At 44.2% G+C, this 19,134-nt stretch overlaps 1 protein-coding gene across 1 annotated transcript; it reads right to left on the reverse strand.

Annotated features, from left to right (window-relative positions):
• Positions 1 to 17: 17 nt before the first annotated feature.
• On the reverse strand, positions 18 to 19,013 carry LCMT2 (leucine carboxyl methyltransferase 2). The gene is made up of 14 exons (XM_085064505.1): positions 18,905 to 19,013; positions 18,478 to 18,602; positions 16,690 to 16,771; positions 16,178 to 16,358; positions 13,805 to 13,961; positions 13,201 to 13,390; positions 12,694 to 12,801; positions 10,484 to 10,574; positions 8,087 to 8,344; positions 5,825 to 6,055; positions 4,694 to 4,791; positions 2,769 to 2,956; positions 2,432 to 2,567; positions 18 to 442 (listed from the first exon to the last, which is right to left on the reverse strand). Exons 1-14 carry the CDS (start codon positions 18,944 to 18,946, stop codon positions 275 to 277), a joined length of 2,055 nt encoding a protein of 684 aa, XP_084920631.1. The 5' UTR covers positions 18,947 to 19,013; the 3' UTR covers positions 18 to 274.
• Between the last annotated feature and the right edge of the window lie 121 nt (positions 19,014 to 19,134).

Below are 19,134 nucleotides of genomic sequence, written 5' to 3' on the forward strand. Positions count from 1 at the left end.
AGTGAGAAAGAAACTCATAAGGTGGAATAATTTAATAAATAGAAATAAATTCCACAAATATTGGATGAGAAAAAAGAAACAGAGAAAAAAAAAGTAAATGTTAACAATTTCTCTTCACCCAATGACCAATGTGCAGTCAGTCAGACACTCACAATGGAATCACATATAAATCACATAAAAGACCTTTGTGGAAACATTGTGCTGTTTTTGGACCTAGAGTGAATAGATGTCACCTCACAGTGCAGTACCATGGTTCAGCCCTGCTTGGTCCCACTCAGTGGCTGATCAGGATGCTGCTGAGGCTCAGCAAGACAGGCTGTGGGTTCAAGTGTGTCCCAAAGGAGAAGCAGTTTCCACCACCACCAACAACCAACAACTCCTTCTCATCTGGCAGAAAGACACTGCTATGATTATGTAGCATTAACGGCCACTCCAGATGCTCCTGAAAAAGGAAAGGAGATTTTGAACATACAGGACTTCTCACAGTCCACCGTACCACTCATGAATGTGGGCAAAAACAGACAGTTTGAGAATACAGGAACAAGTAACCCCTGAGGTGTACTCCTCTACTACACCCACCCACCAACTTGCAGTTCACTTATTTTTTAATGAGAAAAAAATCTTAGTACTCCCTGAACCTTAATGCTTTTCCTCCCAAGAAAGTAGCCAGTCACTTTTTGATTCACTGTAAACCTTTGGCATTCATGGCCTGTGGCAAGCAGTTCCAGAGCCTCCCTATGTAACTAGTAGGTTCAAAATCCTGGAGTTTCACCTCAGTCAAAGCAAACACCTCATAAGCAAAGGCAGCTACCAATTCATCTGCATCCCCTTATTCAATGTAAACAAAAAAGTTACATTCTTTTAGATACAACTTTATTACCACTGTACCCATCCTCACTGCTGTCCAACAAGGACAGCCTATTTTATGTAAAGGGTATGAGGCCAGTTACAATTTCTGCTACAGACAATAACTGAAAACTAACCTACATTTAAGCATGTTTCATGCTTTATACCCTCAACAAAATGCTGCTAGGGCAACCAGATGCACACATGCTGTCAATTATAAAAAACTGACCCTTCACAAGGGTGAAGGGTCACCAAGGACATTTCACCAAGGACATTTTCACCAAGGACAGGTTCCATATGCACAGTTATTAAAGGAAAATTTCTTCTTTAGATAAAAGATAAATAAAAATTTGTCGTGCAAGAGAAATGTTCTTATAGAATCACAGAATGGTTTGGGATGGAAGGACCTTAAAAAAGGTCACCTTGTTCCACCCCCCTGCACTGGGCAGAGACACCTTCTACAAGACCAGGTTGCTCCAAGCCCCATCTAACCTGGCCTTGAACATTTCAGGGATGGGGCAGCCACAGCTTCTCTGGCTCACCATACTCTTCATAAAAAAAATTCTTCTATACACCTAGTTTGAAGATACTATCCTCTAGAGGAAAACCCCATCACCCCTTGTCCTGTGACTACAGGCCCTGATAAAAGGTCTCTCCCCATCTTTCTTTTAAGTCCCCTTTAAGTACTGGAATGGGCTCTAAGGTCTCCCCAGAGTCCCCTCTCTCTCTCTCTCTCTTCAGGCTGAACAACCCCAACTCTTTCAGCGTATCCTCACAGGAGATCAACTCCAGCCCTCTGATGATCTTCGTGGCCCTTCTATGGATTTACTCCAACAGATCTATGTCTTTTACTCCAGGCAGTATTATCAGAGATGAGGGCTACTCACAGATGCAGACCAAGTTTTGCCCAGAGTATGCCAAAATCCTGCTATGTGACACCACCTGTATGACTGTTCTTCAGTGATTCATAGAAGAAAATCACCAAATAGTTAAAGCTGGAAGGGTCCTCCAAGCACCATCCAGTCCAACCACCCTGCTCAAAGCAGGCTTAATTGCAGCAGGCTTTTCAGTACTTTGCCCAGTCAGGTTCCAAATATCTCCAATAATGGAAACACAACAGCCTCTCTGAGCAATCTGTTCAGTGTTCAATCACCCTCACAGGAAGCTTTTACACTTAATTGGTTTCCAGTATTTCCGTGCTGATTTTTCTCATATTTCAGGCAGCAGCTATAGCACACTGCAGTTTCGACCAAGAAGTTCTCAATGAAATTGTACCACAGACCTCCATAAACACTAACTTAGCCTCTGGTTTATCTGTTCCCTTCCTCCACAGACATCCTGAAGTGACTATGCTTGTGCCCATTTCAGTTCTTATGCCCCTTGTCTGAAACAGAGCAGCTGCATGTGCTCCAGTCTTCTGCACATTCTATCTCTCTCTCTCTCTCTTAACATTGCTATGTGCTATTGCTATTAACATCTCTGTGGTGGGTAACAGCACTTTGGAATTAGATTCTACCTCGACATAAAGTTACCACGTTCCTTCACAGGACACTGCTTACCCTGAAAGAAAAATTTCAGTACTTACCACATTAATCACATAGTCCAAGCAGAGACCAGTCATTAAGTCAATGACAGTGATGCCTGGCACAGAGGATGCGTGCAACCACACCCCACCAACGAGCAGAAGCTTTCCATCATGCACATGTGCAGTATGTGAATACCTGTGAGTTCAAAATGAGATTGAACTCCATTAGCAAGGGAGGCTGGTAGAGACAGGTTGAAAATTCTCTGCTGAATGCTCCAAGCAACTCGGTCTAGTTGAAGATGTCCTTACTCATTGCAGGGAAGTTGGACTAGCTGGCCTTTAAGAGGTCCCTTCCAAATCAAACTATATAAAGAGATTATGAATGCCTTCTGCTTACCTTGGGATAAGAGGAGGGTGTGTCTCTATTGTCTGCCACTGAAAGCCATGTTCAAGCTCTCTTAGAAGGAAAACTGAACCCAAGGGCTGCTCAGCTGCTCCCAGACCTCCTGCGATCAGCACTCCTCCTTCCCAGCTGCAGGCACTGTGAGAGTGGCGGCTTTCTGGGACTGGACCCTCAACAGCAATCTAAAAAACCACAAGTCCAAGGCTGAAGTTTGCCAAGCTAAGTGTCTGCTAATGTCCAGGCATTTAAACTACCTTTTCCTGTGTCGTTGGGTTTTTTGACACTCAAACTTGTCCACATATTCCTCTAGGGACTGCTAAGTACAAGTGCTACCATTTATACTACCTCAAATATTTATCTGGCCCTCAGTACATTTAATATGATCAGTCTTTAGAGGGTTTATTTCTGCACATTTATTAAAGGTAACTTTATCTGCATTCTTGTATGCTGCTTTCTGCTCAAGACACACACCTGGGAACTATAAGCTTGTTTACAAATACATGGACTAATACAGTGATCAGCAAAGGAGGTGTTTAGTTGCTCAAACCACAGAGCAGTATAAAAACCTCAACTGTAGGACTAAAACCCAGAAAGAAAACCTTTAGTGCAAGCACTAAAGGAAAATATGTGAGATCAGGCATTTAAAGGAATATCACAACAAATAAGTGGTAGAGAAAAATTTGGAGGCCACCTGGTCCATACCTTTCCCCTGGAATAAAAGAATCTATATCTGTTATCATCTGGTTAGTGTTCATAGAATAGTTTCCAAAAGTCTGCAGTGTCAAGAATTTAGGCAGACTACTGCAGACTCAGCTAGCTTCACAACCAATAGCTTTCATTAGTGTCCAGTTGATTCCCTGTATTACTGAAAGTTAAAATGGAGAACAATTTTTGTCTTCTCTGCAGTGGTATTTTAGACATTAGAACATTTATTACTATCTTGAATCTTCTCCAGATTCAATAGTTAGAAGTCCTTCAAAACTTTCCCGTTAGGTATGTGGCCTGGCCACTCTTGTTGTGTACCTCTATACAGCTGTACTGCACCCTGTCCACCTCTTATTCAGCTATCAGCTTTTGGTATTTTACAGGAGTTATGCTGAGATTAGGGACACTGAAGAAAATAAAAGCAATTCCTGTGTCTTACAGATAACATTTCTGGTTACATATCTGAAGACACAGTGTAGGCCTCCCACAAGAGTGGGATATTGCTTACTCATGTCTAGCTTGTGACCTCCTGTAATTATGCCTCTCTCACCCTATAATTGTGCTAAGGTTGGGCACAAAGAGTTGTAGTAAAATAGTTACATCAGGCTGATGGCCAGTAAGCACATGAGGGAGTAAGTCCTCTTTAACTCAATTTCCTTTTATGAAAGCAGCAGCAACCTTCAGCAGCCTTTTATGAAACATGCAGCAACCTATCTGACTGAGGCAAACCAGCAGATGTGGAGGTGGTTTTGATTTTAGCAAAGCTTTTTATACTGTCTCTAAGAGTATCCTTCTGCAAAAATGTCCAGCATACAGCTAGACAAGTCCATGATGGGAGAGGTGAAAGAAGACAGAGACAGTATGCTCTCAATATCATCCAGCAACAGGACAAGAGGCAATGGGCATAAACTGACACAGAAAAAAATCCACTTAAACATAAAACCCCCTCATATTGTACTATCAGGGTGGTCAAGCACTGGAATAGATTGCCCAAAGAGATTGTGGAGATATCTCCATCTTTGGAGATAACCCCACCTGGACAATATACTGAGCAACCTGCTCTACCTTAGACCTGTTTTAAGCAACAGTGCTGGACTAGATGACCTCCAGATGTCCCCTCCAACCTTCACTATCCTGTAAAGACTGTATTCCATTAAAAAGCTGGGCGTTTACAAGTCAGTTCCAACTCTAATCACCATGGAGTACATTCTTACCACAGTGTAGGAGAGTTCTCGAGTGTGCAGGAAATACCAATCCCCAAGCACAGGCTCCAGAGCAGAGCGGCCACCATACACAAACAGGTACTGCTCACCTATGGGAACACACAGTCAGGTGGTAAGCAAAGTTAGATTCTGGTATGTCACAAAAACAAAAATTTCTGTTTGCATAGAAGGGAAGCTGACCAAAAGGGTGCAATAGTACTTTGGGTAGATGTCAAGGACATGCATTCATTGCACTATGCCCTGTCCTTTCACTGATTCAGAACACTTTCACTGATTCAGGACTGTGCAGACAACACATAGTGCTGGTCACTTTCTTTAGCTACAAAGCAATATCAAGGCAAAAATAAGATGAAACAATACAGTTTGACAAAGACAAAACCCAATGTATAGTAATAAAATTTTATTTACCCACTTAGCATTTGCTTTTTTAGTACAAAATTCTGACTGGAAGGCTGAATGCTAAACTACAGTACAGTGTTAATTCAACACTGCTGCACAAATGGGCAGTGTGCTCCAGACTAGACTAACAACTGCTTAACAATTCCCTTCTGCTCCCCTTGGAGAGCTCCCTGCTGGCTGCAGGAATGGTACACCTTAGGAAGGACAGCTTTCAGCTCCTGAATGCCACTGTTTAAGTTTCTGCCCCTTACAATCAGGATCTTTTACTACACCAACCTTCAGCTTGCTATTGCAGGACCTGATTCTAGAGCTGTTCACAACTACTGAGTATTTGTCAATTGCTACTCGAAAGGCAGTATTTCTTCTGAAGCACTTCTGGATAAAGAGCTAGGGATCCTGCTCCCCAAAAAATATCCTTCAGAGAGAGTAAAACTTATTTCTGGTATGATCAAGTATGAATAACTTCAGCCATAGATGATCTCAAAGCATCAGTCTTCCACAATGGATTACAGTAGGTTTCAATCTTACTTGCCACTGGGGATAATGTAGATAACAAAATACAATACTACATTTCAAGTGTCAGGAAGAGATATCAAAGCCTCTTAATTTCTATCCTACTGGCAGGCTTGAGAAGTGGTCAATATGAACTTCATGAAGTTCAACAAGGTACAGTGCAAGATCCTGCATAACTACAGCCGTTTCCACTCTTTCCATGCTTTTTACCTTTGAATGTTGTTTCAGTTACACTGTGCCTCCAACGCAAAGCTGTTGCTTCAGCAGCAGGCTGCAGACTTACAGGCTCCACAGCAATGTGATCTGGGTCTGAAGTATTACAGGTTTTGGGGAACTTTAGCCACAGCATTCCCAAGCCTGCACTCGATGGGGATGTTCGTCCTCCTACCACCAGGGCCAGAGTGTCCGACAGACAAGACACAGTATGGTACAACCTCTCACCTGTGGAGATACAAACGTCATGGTTCACAGATTTTTTTTCTGAGAAATTTATAGTAATTTAAGTCGGAAAAGACCCTTAAGATTATCAAGTCCAGCCATTCCTCCAGCACTGCCAAAGTCAAAACTAAACCATGTCCCTAAGTGCAACTTTCACATGGCTTTTACATCCTTCCAGGGATGTGGACATCACCACTACCCTGGGCAGCCTGTGCCAAGCACTGACAACCCTTTTCTTGGAGACATTTTTCTCAATATTCAACCTAAGCCTTCCCTGGCACAGCTTGAAGTCATTTCCTCTTGCCCCATCCCTCGTCTCCTGAGAGAAGAAGCCAACCTCCACCTGGCTACACCCTCCTTTCAGGGAGTTGTAAAGAGTGAGAAGCTTCCCCGTGACCCTCTTTTTCTCCAGGCTCAGCCCCCGCAGTTCCCTCATCCACTACTACAATGGGCTTACAGCAGTGGTGGATGAGGGAAGAGCAAAAGATGTCATCTACCTGGACTCGTGCAAAGCATTTGACACTGTCCTGCCCAGCATCCAGTCTCTAAACTGGAGACATGGATTTGACAAATGGACCACTCAATGGATTAGGAATTGCCTGGATGGTCTCACTCAAAGAGTCGCAGTCACCAGCTCATGTGTCTAAGTGGAGACCAGTGATGAGTGGTGTTCTTCAGGTCTCTGTAGGGAAAAGGACTGTTTTACATCTTTGTTGGTGACACGGGATCAAGGGCACCCCCAGCACATTTGCTGATGATGAGGAGCTGTGGGGTGCGGTCACACACTGGAGGAAAAGGGAGAGGCATCCAGAGGCACCTGGACAGGCTGGAGAGGTGGGACCATGCCAACCTCATGGAGTTCAGCAGGACCAAGGGCAAAGTCCTGTACCTGGGTTGGCGCAATCCCAGCACAAATACAGACTGGTCAGAGAATGTATCAAAAGCAGCTCTGGGGAGAAGGACATGGGGGTGCTCGTGGACAGAAAGTTCAGTATGACTTGGAAGTATTTGCTTGCAGCCAGAAAGTCAATCATGTCCCAGGCTGCATCAAAAGACGTGTAGCCAGCAGGCTGAAGAAGATGACTCTCACCCTCTATGCTGCTCTTCTGAGACCCCATCTGGAGTTCCGCACCCAGGTCTGGTGCCCCCAGCATAACAGAGACACAGAGCTGTTGGAACAAATTCAGAGTGTGCTAGGTTGATCACGGGGCTGAAGCCCCTCTCTTCTGGAGACGGGCTGACAGAGTCTGGGCTGTTCAGCATGGAGAAGTGAAGGCTCCAGGGAGAACTTAGTGCCTCTTCCAGTGTCTAAAGAGGCTCCAAGAGAGCTGGAAAGGGATTTTGGAAAAGGGCCTGGAGTGACAGGACAAGGGGGAATGGCTTCTCACTGCCAGAGGGCAGCGTTAGATGAGATATTGAGAACAAATCCTTTTCTGTGAAGGTGGTGGGGCCCTCACAAAGGTTGCCCAGAGAAGCTGTGGCTGCCCCATTCGTGGAAGTGTTCCACACCAGGCTGGATGGGGCTCTGATTAACCTGGTCTACTGGAAAGTGTCCCTGCCCATGGCAGAGGGTTGGAGCTAGATGATCTTTAAGATCCCTTCCAACCCAAACCATTCTATGATTCTATGACTCCAATGTTCCTCTTTCTGTGAGAGGCCCAGAACTGGACGTGGCACTCCAGGCATCTCAGCAGTACCCAGAAGAGAGGGATAATCACTGCCCTTGACCTGTGACCACCCTAGGCTGGTACCAGCCACATGCCACTTGCCTTTTTGCTCGCCTGGGCTCATGTTAAGCCACTGTCAACCAGCCCCCCCAGCTCCTTTTCCAGCTTTCTAGTCAGTCGGCCTCCAGCCTGGAGTGCTGCACAGAGTTGTGGTGACCAAAGGGTGACCAGCATCTAGCAACCAGAACCTTCCGACCTCTGTGACTGCCAGCATCACTGTGCCATGACATCACTTCTTCATCAGACTTCCTTTCACTTTTAGCACCAAGGTATCCCCCTCTCACTTGCAATCAGTATGAGAACTCACCCCATCTTTTATCAGGAATATTCTGTGTCACACAGACAGCTTTCCAGTAGCCTGCATGCTTACTGAGCACATGGAAATTTCTCATGCGGCAGTGCTGTCCATACTCCTCCCCAAAGCCTCCCGTGGTGAGAATCATGTTGGGTTTTATGAGAAGAGAGTGGTGACCATAACGTCTCAGGCCAGGAATTCCTGAGAGCCCTGCACATACTGCTGCAGGGACACTCCCAGCCATCCCAACAGGACCAGCATGACGAGGAACTGTAAGCCAAAGAGAACCAAAGAACTTATGCACAAATACAAACCAAGGACTACATTTTAAGTAAGAGATTAGCACATCATCTTTTCAAGAAGAAAAAATTGAGAAGCAAATTGACAGTGCACAGATAATCTGATATGCCCTAGAAATCAGGCTGTAATGGTTTAAACTACTACTCTACCAGCAGTAACTTCTACTCTGTTCACTCAGCTCCTGGCAGTTCTGAGACTGGCCAAGTGAGTGCAGTGTCCTAAACTGCTGCAGCAAGACATGAATCACTGCAGTACCTTCAAAAGGAGCACTTGTCTGATTAAGACAGTATTCGGCTACATGAATAGCAAAGAACAGCAGAAGGACAAACACCTAGAAGCTGATTTTAAAGTATCTTGCCAGATTTTGATTCTACCTTCACAAAAGCACTGAAATGTCATTTCATGCTTCATTCTGAAAAATCTGTAAATAATCTGTTAATTCCAATGGTCTTCCTATAGGAGAGTATTACCAGTTATTTATTTATCTTATCTCTAAATATTATATCCCTTGGCACGAAACAAACTTTCAGCACAGGACTCTGGCTCACCTACACATTGTATACATTTCTTTCTTTTAATCAGTTAGGAATCCACATCTTCATTGCTTTAATCAAGGGCTTTATTCTTGTCTTGTAAGAGAAGACAAGGTTAAGGAGAAGTAGCTTGCAGTCCATTCTTTACATGCCATATTAAGAAAAATTGCCTGTCTTGAACGTTGCTTTGGACAAGACCCTAATTTATCATTTGATGAAGTGAGAAATTTCATCTCCTTGGGCTTAAATGTCTTCTTACAGACTGATCTTTTAAAGACGGAGGAGTTTCTTCATGTCACAAAATATACTTACCATGATTTCTTTGGAAGATTTAGTATTTGCACTCTCTTGAACAGGGACCCAAGTCTATCTGAGAGGATAACTGGGGGCATTTATTGGTGTTAGAGACATACCTTTTTCATTCCCAGTGAAAAATATCTGAGGATGGACAATCTACCAAACTTTGAAGGCATTTGCTATCAGTATTGAATACTATAGAGACAGCAGCAGAAAGACACTATTCCTGTCTCTCAAGTGTCTTCACTGTAATAAAGTCCATTAAGCAAATGTCAGATCTTTTTTCTTAATTTAAAGGATAGATACTACGCCTTTAGGACCCTTCAAGGATTTAACTTAAGGACGAGTGACAATCACACAGTGCATTTAACCACACCCACATTCATTCAGCTTAAATTCTACCACATTTTCCAATCTAATTGAGATACAACACATGGATTCAGTGGCCTTGTTGGCCTCAGGAATGACATCCTGCCCTATCCCTTTCTAGATGCTTTTCTTGCTCCCTAGAACACACATTTCAACTCTCTCTTGAAGCTAGAACTACTTGTGGTGCTACACTGTGAAGACCAGTATATAAAACTAGTATATAAAAATAACCTTCTGCTTTCCTCCCTGAAAAAGGAAGCAAGCAGTCAAAAGCAGGAATTTCTTGGACTGCTGCTGCCACCAAATCCTTTTTATCATGGTAACAGTCTTGGTCTTGGCTTTTTTTTAGCTTTACCACTTTTCTCCCATCTAAAAAAAGTGAGATACAGATTTAAAAGCACTACAGAAACAGAAATACTACCGGTACAATTGCACCCACAAGGGATAACAATGCAAAGCACAGCTTCATGACAGGCTCCTGAGTGGTCTGCTGGACAGGGCAGTAAAAAAAGCAGAACAACCTTTTGGGATCCAGAAGGAGAGAATGGCTCAAAGAGCCATGTATAGAGGCAAGCAGGAATAAATTCAAAATGGAGATCCCAAAATAGGTGGAGGAGCAGGGTAGGCTGGCATTGCAGCCATGCACTGGAGGGGCTCACATATGAATAAATGTCAAGCTGTTCAGACTGGGAGGTTCAATAAACTGAAAGAATGGAAGTGAGCAGAACCAGCAGCGTTAGGCTGTGGCCCTGGACTTGCTTTGCTCAGCAGAACCATTGTTAGAAGAGTGGAGAAAGCTACCAGACAGCAGCATCCCATCTGCCCCTTCCAGGGTTTCACTGTCTCCTAAAACCTCTCAGAGAAGCCTGCATGAGATAAAAGAATACTGTGAAAACTACTTGGTGTGTACCTGTCACACTGGATAACAACGGAGTCCAGGAAGGTTCCATCCCCTTTGATGCAGCCAACACAAAATAATGAGAACATTTCAGATGCCATTCCTGTAGCAAGCCCAAAGGAAAAAACAAACAAATAAACAAACAAACAAACCAAGAAAGAAAGAACCAAACAAAAGCCAATACCCCTCGAAATCTTAGAGCAAGCAGTAGTATGGATCTCAGAACAGCCAGGGTGACCAAATCAAAGACCAACCCAGCCCAGCACTATTTCCAGCAATGGTCAAAATCACAGGTGTAAAGCTGAATCAGAGAAAGAACAGGTATGTAAACAAACCTTTCTCACTCCAATCTTCAAACATTTACAGCTCGGGGATCTTCTAAGAAAGAAGCTGTGTCTTTGTACTGAACAATCCTTGATGGATTTTCCACCCATGAATCTATCCAGTTGCTCTTTGAACTCACATAAATTTCTAACATGTCCAACAAGCATCCCATAGCTTAACTATATGTTGCATGGCAAAGTTTTTCTTTCTGAAATAAGCTTCCTTTTGGACTTCACAGTTCTGATCACAAAAAGAGTGAGGGCTTTATGCCAGAGAGATTAAGGTTTCTTGAAGTTCATGGAATATAAGTGATTCCAAAGAAATCACAGATGTTCAAAGGTGCAACATGGTCTGTGCTGGACAATAACACAGAATTTTCAGTCGGGCCTTGGAATCATTCTGAGGCAGAAACATGAGCAAAAGGTACATACAGGAAGCCAGCAGCAATGAGAGTCCACCGTGGAGTTAATGGACATCAGGGAATTGAGTGTGTTCATTCCCGTGGGGTGGGATATATTCAGCTAACTATGTGACTAGCAAGCATAAACATGAATTTAAAAGGCACAAGAGCCCATGTTATCAGCTTCATTGCCCCAACCCATATTAGAAGTGAAAAGCATATTTTGAAAAGTCACATCCAGAAATTAATATAAATACTGAAAATGGCAGAATCCACTATTAGTCTCTACGCAAATTATTCTAAAAATTAGTCTCCCTCTGCACCAGGTGTCTGTTTTACATTTCCTACCTAATTTGACCAAGCTTCTTTACAGTAAGACCCGGATCTTATGTAATCTTTCTCTCAAAGGCTAATTGTAGAGCTCTCTCTCTCACATCAATTACTGCTGTGCACATTTCCAACTTGGACTCACGCGCATTAGCCTCCTTTGTCATGAAAACAATACCAAGTCCTTACCTTCCCACTGTAAGAGCAACGGCCTTGATCTACAACAATTCTAGAAGATGTTTCTGAACCACTTAGCAAATCTGCCAGCACTTTCAGTCACCACTTTGGCATTCATATAGCAGAGCAGATCTTACCATATTGGCAAAATAAATTCAACCACATTAAATTGTTTTCATACTACATCTATTAAGATTTCTAGAATTATAAACAGAGAACCATAAAATCAAAAGGGAAACTTTTTAGGAAGTATTCCACAGCATATTCAGCTCAACATTACTCACTATCTTGCACTTATCTTCACTTCTAGACTTCACATAGTTAGAAACTTTGCCAGCAGTTAACATAAAAATGGCAAAGAACAGAGTAATAGTTGAGTTTCAATCATTAATACAGGAATGGCTGTACACAGTCAGACCAAAAAAAAATCTGAAATTAGTAACCTGTATCCAACAATTACAAACTATAAACTAGTCTAGGGAAATAGAAAAGAGCAGGACAAGCACATCTGCTTTCCCCAGGGATGTTCTCAACCCACTGCAGTCAGGAACAGGACATCAGGTGTACTTTTATGTATTCAATAATCCTTAATGGATTTCTCTTTCATTAAAGTAATTGTCCCTTGAATCCACATTAACTTTTAGCATGTACAACCTCTTTTATACTACCAGGTAATTTGCTATGACAAGACTGTCTCCTTGAGAGACTGCTCACAGGAAGGAAGGAACATGCAGCTTTTCTAAGATCAAGGAGAGCCTTCTTCCCATGCTTCTTGCCCCAAATTCTTCCCATTGCTACTTGCTCCTTCCCATGCTCCTTGCTTCACCAGGAGCTCCCCGTGGCCTCTGTGTTATCTCAGCTGATCCAAAGTCCTTTCTGCCTCCATTAACACCTCTGCCTCAGCAGCTTTGTACAGAATTGCAAACACAAGAAATTGCAGATACCTTATGATATCAAAGCCAAGTCCCTGATCTTCAGAATAAAGGAAGGTTACCTCATACTCATCAAAAGGCTCCAGAGTCTGCACTCTTTGCTGCTCGTCTTCTGGAATACAACAGGTGAAAAACTCATTCATATCCATGACACTGCACTCAGTCCACCCCTAAAAGAGAAATCCCTCAAAGTTATTACCTCTGGGAGGACAGAAATTCACTTCCCAAAAGAAAACAAAGACCCTAAATTATACACCTGCAAGAGCCACTACGACTGTCTAGCTGAAGCAAGAGCAGCCTAAAAACTGGTGAAAATAGATCTCTCATCTGTAAAGTTCTTAAAAACTTAACTTATTTAATCAAAAGTCTCAGAGGAACCCATTAATCCTGTATGAGACAGTAGGCTGCAAGCCAGTTGGAATAACCTTCTAACGACGTCATGCTACCAGCAAAGGCAGTGCCAGCCTCAGCCCTGTTTGCTTCAGTCTGTAAGTGACCAAGCACTTGGTATTCCAGTCTCCCTCAGGTAAATCATGCTTCATGCCTACCCTAGAGCTGCACATGCTTACCTTTCCCAGAAAGCGCCTCTGCTGTGCCTCACAGTCAGGGTACTGTGCCAGCGAGTGAAGTGCAGAGTTCAGCTGGCTGAAATGCTGCTGCATGACACGTCCAAAGGGGTCCCCTGGGTGCACCTGCTCATACACCAGAAAGCATGCCTGAGGGAAATGCTCTGCTGCCCACTGAATCAAGGCATCTGATCTGTTGGGAGATTGTGCATAAGAAATTAAATTGAGGGTCCACCCATCACACGACAGATGCAGTGTATCTTCCTGCACCACCATAAAGCTGCTATTAAGGCATCCTGACAAATGGCAGTACACAAATGAAGAGTGCCATGCTGGGGACCCATGAACGTCTCTCCACCTGCACAGACAATTCAGGAGATGAGAAGAACAAGAACTTTAAAATTGCTCATTTGAGATTTTTTTTTTCCTCCTTTTAGGATATCAAGTACATCATCATAATTATGATGTAAAGAGCTATTTGGGACCCACAGAATTCCTGAGGCTTTAGTTTCAAGAGAACAGGTCTCCCAGCCCAAAGTCACATACTCAGAAAGAAGCTTCCTGTTTTCCCTTTACCACCTGGGTAAGAGACGAGAACCCAGCCAACCTGGTGTTCTCCATGTAGGTGAGCACCACCTCTGCAATGAAGAGGGTGGGGATTTCATTGTCCAGTCCTGCTTCCTCCAGGGCTCTCTCCAGCTCAGACAGCTCTGATAAATCTGCTCCCAGTAATTTATAATCCTCTCCAGAAAACATAACAGCTCCTGGGAGACAAAAATGATACAATCTCACTATGGTGCTGCTGTAATACTGAGACCAAAAGGGACAAACACGACAATCAAACCCACAAGCAATCACACACAAGGCTACGTCCATCAACTATACTTCTCTGGGACCTGTACAAGAAAAACCCCATCACTACATGAACCATGGTTCCACATGATGGTGCCACATGATCCATTAAATGCAGGACTAAAACTCCATTATTCCTAATGCAAGTTTCACCTACAGATTTCTCATAGAATTATTACACTTACTATAACAACAAAACTGTATTGTATTTACTTTCAGAGTGTTTTTAGAATGACTGTAATTCAGAATCAAACCTAAAGGGCTCTCACCTTTCACTTTAGGCTAAGAAAGCATTACTGCTTTGATAGAATTTCAATGGTTTCCCTCACAACCAGAAAACCATTCTCAGGTTTCTTAGGCTTGGCTGGTTTGTTCGTTAAAGAGATTTCATTTCTGTATAACGGCACTGAGTCCTGAAACTGCACATGCTAGCTCTCGGCAAACACCAGGACCTGACTCACAGATCACCATCCTCACAAGTAAGTTCCTGCTTATGATCTGCAAATATTATCATACCCCTGTACTCCATCAGAATGGGATAAGCTATGGCCTGTTGACTTTTCAGCCAAAACCACATCATTAATAAAGCAAACTGTAAAGTACCTTTAGAAACCACCTACTCTGTCTCTGTACCAGTGCAACCCAACAACTGTATCTGTCCCGAGGACAGTTAACCTACGCTGTTCTCAAAGGCATACATTTCTGGAGGCAAAATGGCCCTTTTCAGAAGCCCATGGGAGTGTTCCCTTCTAATTTCTTCTAACTTGTCCATCTATCCCTTCCTGATCTCTGGACACAGAGAAAAGAGTATTCCCAACTATATATCTTCCTTTAAGTACTTGAATATGCTTGATATGAACAGAATTCCTTGCCACACGACTCTGTCAATATTAAAAATCTGAATGGATTCAGGAAGAAAATGAACAAGCTCAAGAGGAGTTACTCACTAAGACCTGGGAGTCAGGAACTCCGTATTTAAATTGATTAATACCATCTAAATACTGTGGCTTACATACTTCCCTACTGCATTTCATTCCATGTTTTCCAGACCATTTGTGTACTTTGTCAAACTCCTACTCTCATTCATTCCAAGTCCCCGTGCTTCCTGCAGGTTTATGACATTTCACCTTCTACAGCATATCATCTACAGCATTACTAGAAATCCTGGAGGAAAACAGATGCAGGAGAAACCGCTAGTGATCCACATACTTTACATTTCTCCTTTTGCCCCTTAGCACTCAGCTGGTACAATACTCTGCAGTAGTTTCACAAGGCTAATTTTTTCCTGCCTTGGAGGGCAAAAAAAAAAAAAAGAGGGAAACATGATGACTACTGTTTTATTACAGTGAAGATGCTTAAGAGTCCAACCTTCTTTCTTACCCATCAAGTCCATAAATAATTGTATAATTTAGGTTGAAAGGGATGTTTAAAAGTCGCCTTGTCCAAATACTTCCTCACGGCAATCATCTATATCAGGTTGCTCAAAGCTTTTTCCAGTCAAGCTCTAACTATCTCCAAGGCTGGAGATTCCATCACCTTTCTAGGCAACCTGTTCCCATTTTTAACTACTCATGTAGCCTCTAACATTTTCATTACACATCACTGGAATTTCCTTTTTTGCAACTTGTAACCATTGTCCCATGACTATTTGCTTTATGCCTCCCATAAAAGTGTGGCTCTGTTTTTTCTACCCTCTCCCAAAGGGTAGCTGAAGATTGCTGTAAGACCCACCTCCCTCCCAAGGCTGAACAAACCCAGTTCTCTCAGCCTGCCCTCTTACATCATCTGCTCCATCACTTCATCATCCTCATCATCTATCACTGGACATGCTACAGTTTTACACTAGTTTTGCACCAGTGAGCCTAAATAGGACACACGATTTCAGAAACTGTATTAAAAAAACCTGACGTTGGTTTGATATAACCAGCTCCTGACAAATCCATCCAGGCTTCTTATTATCTCTCAATGCTTACAAATTATTGGTTTCAACATTTTTCATAAAATTAATACACTTTTCATCTACAACATCACAGTTCCCCTACTATTGTCTCTCACTTTTTGAAGGCTTAAGCTATGTTTACTTCTTCTAAACACTCAGTACAAAAAAAATCTTCCATAAATATCATACCTAATATTTCCTCTCCAGTGTCTCCCACCAGTGCTGATAACTCTTTCATTCTTTTGATCAGAGTAGCTTTTTGGCATGCCACATTTGGGAAATCTACCTCATATACCACAGTATGATGCAGAAGACCCATATCCTTCAAACGGAAGTATAAAGAATCAAAGCCAGCACCTAAAGACAGGATCTGCAGAGAAAGTGTCAGAAAAAGTTATACTCAACTCTAGCAGCATCTTGAGCATCTAAGTGTGAAAAATATTAAATATTATCTGTAGAGTGACAAAATCAGGCAACTTCCTGCAAGAGGCACAAGAATTTTATGTGGATATTGCCCCCTCCCAGAGTGCCCCCTCACTTCTGCCAAAGTGACACATGGACAGCTACAGTACTGCTAGTCAGATTTCTGTGTCCTGCTGGGAAAGGATCCCAACAGATGCACTAAGAAGTTACTGCCCAGATGTCAGGAAGACTTTACACACATTTAATGGGACATGCCAGTAGCCCCAGAGAAAATGCACCTGTGTCCTAGGTAGGCTTTGTGTCTTCAGCAGGAAGTCCTGAACACAGTGATCTACAGCGCGGGCGCGGATGTAATAACCCCTGTGGAAAGAAATTAAGCTGTAATCATTGTCCACGAGCATGATTTCTCCAGCACTAGCAACTTCCACTTAAAAAAAAAATATTTTTTTCTCTCCGTTTCTACCCAAAAACCCCCTGTTTACAGACCTGCACTGGGAGAGGATTTTGTCATCTTTAGAGCTTGCTAATGAATACAGATCTCCTGTACTCAGTGTATGTATTACTCATCAAGACTATGGATAACCCAGAGAAAACATGCAGATATCCTAGCTGGACCTGCTCTGTTTTGCATAAGTAAATATTTGCTGAATTACAATGTATGAATCCAGACAGTGAGAATGCTCCCCTGCAAAGCAGATGGCCAATACCTGAGTCCTGGCCCCAAATCAGATGCCGTAACAACAAAATGAATGAGTGTGTGCTAATGTAGTGAGAAGGGAACAAAAAAGGCAGTAAAAGCAAAGTCAGGAGAGGAATTCTATTCTCTGGTTTTTGAATGAATGGAACTAAGTCGGTCTAACTCCAGGAAAGCATTTACCATTTCCCTACCCTGGCATGGACTGATGCCTCTTGTTCCTCAGCATTCTCTTTTAGTTAGTTTCATCATATATCCTCCTGGCTATATCCCAGCTCCTATCACCCCTTTAACAAGCATGCTATCTTCACACCTCACAGGGACAAAGTTTTCACATGATAGTCCAAGACGTCCCAAAATTGATGGAAGTATTGATAAATGCAATACCCAACCTTTCCTGTAAATTCAGCTTGGCATTCCAATGTTATGTCACAAGTCAATGCAGGTTTCCTGATGAGCCACACTCATCTTCATATGGTGCAAGCTTCTACTGGAATGCCACTTTTTTCCCTGAATGAAACTTCTTTGGCAATCCACAGTCATTTGAATTGCATTAAACTATTCACTTTGAATTATATAAATTTCACAACAACATCAGCCTAGAACCCTCTGCAAATACACATTGAAACATTCTTGTGTCTTACACAGCTCTGGAGAAGACCTCCTGGTCAGACACCACTGATTCAAAAGACATTGCTTCCCAGAGCCACCAAATACCTTACAGAAACGGTAACATTCTGGAGAATTAATGAGAAAACTGCTGATGTTATTACATTATTAGTATGTTTTCAAATATTAAGAAGTTTTCATCAGCATTAAACACTGGAGTTAGGAACCAGTCTGGTGGCATATTTTACTGAGGACAAAGCATTCAGTTTTGGTCCAGAAGCCACGTAACTTTATACTAACAGCCTAACAAGGTTACACTACTGCGAGACAGTGCACTGCACCTTGCCGCTCTGTGCACTTTGCTCAAAATGTGTTTGAGAAGCTGTGCCATGCACAACTGATAGCTCTGAGCATGGGGGTTTGTGGTGGAAGGGACCCTAAAGCTCATCTCGTTCCACCCCTCTGCCATGGGCAGGCACACCTCCTACTAGACCAGGTTCCTCCAAGCCCCGTTCAACCTGGCCTTGGACAATTCCAGGGATGAAGCAGCCACAACTTCTCTGGGCAACCCGAGAGCCAGGGCCTCGCCACTCTTACAGGGAAAAACTCCTTTCTAATATGTAACCTAAGCCTACGTTCTTTCACCTTAAATCCATTCCTCCTCCTGTCCTGTCAATCCTGGCCCTACCGCAGCCCTAGCGGCAGAGATCCCCTCACCGCCCCGCGGGCACCGGGGCTCGGCAGCGCAGCGCCCGCTCCTCACCGGTGGATAAGCGGCGCTCGCCGCCGCCGCCGTCCCGCCAGAAGCCGCAGGAACCGGTCCTGGATATAGCCCCGCGCTGCCGCCGAGCACTTGCTGACTGCGCTGCTGCCGCCAGTGCCCTGGACCTGCCGGGACAACGACACGGCGCTGCCGCTTCCGACCAACACCGAGGCCGGAGGAGCGCCCGGGCCCCTCGGCGCGGGATGGCGGGGCCGGGCAGCGCCGAGAGGGCTCCGACAAGAGGGGACGGCAGTGCCCACCGCCGTCGAATCCCTCTCGGCCCCAGCCTCCGCTTCCCCTCGCTCTCCGAAGCAGCGGGGACGAGGGTCTCCGGGCCGTTCTCCGGGGCAGCGGACCTCCGGGATCGCCTGCGGCCCCGGGGGTGACTTGGGGCCCGCGGCTCGCTCGCAGTTCGGGGATCACTCACGGCGCGGGGGTCACTGGCGGCACGGGGACGCGCACGGCCCATCTCGCCCACGCCGTGCCGGCCGGAAGCGCGAGCGCAGCGCCGGGCGCGGACGGTGGCGTCACGCGCGTGGCTGCTGAGCGGAGCGCGCGCCCCCTGGCGGGCCCGCCCCGCAGCGCCGTGCCGCCGCCGGAGCCGCGGGAGGGAGCGCGGAGCGCAGCGGGCAGCCGGCGGGGGAGCGGGCTGCGGGG

This window comes from Lichenostomus cassidix, chromosome 1 (assembly GCF_008360975.1).
Source record: "Lichenostomus cassidix isolate B80296 chromosome 1, HeHo_3.0, whole genome shotgun sequence".
Lineage (NCBI taxonomy): Eukaryota > Metazoa > Chordata > Aves > Passeriformes > Meliphagidae > Lichenostomus > Lichenostomus cassidix.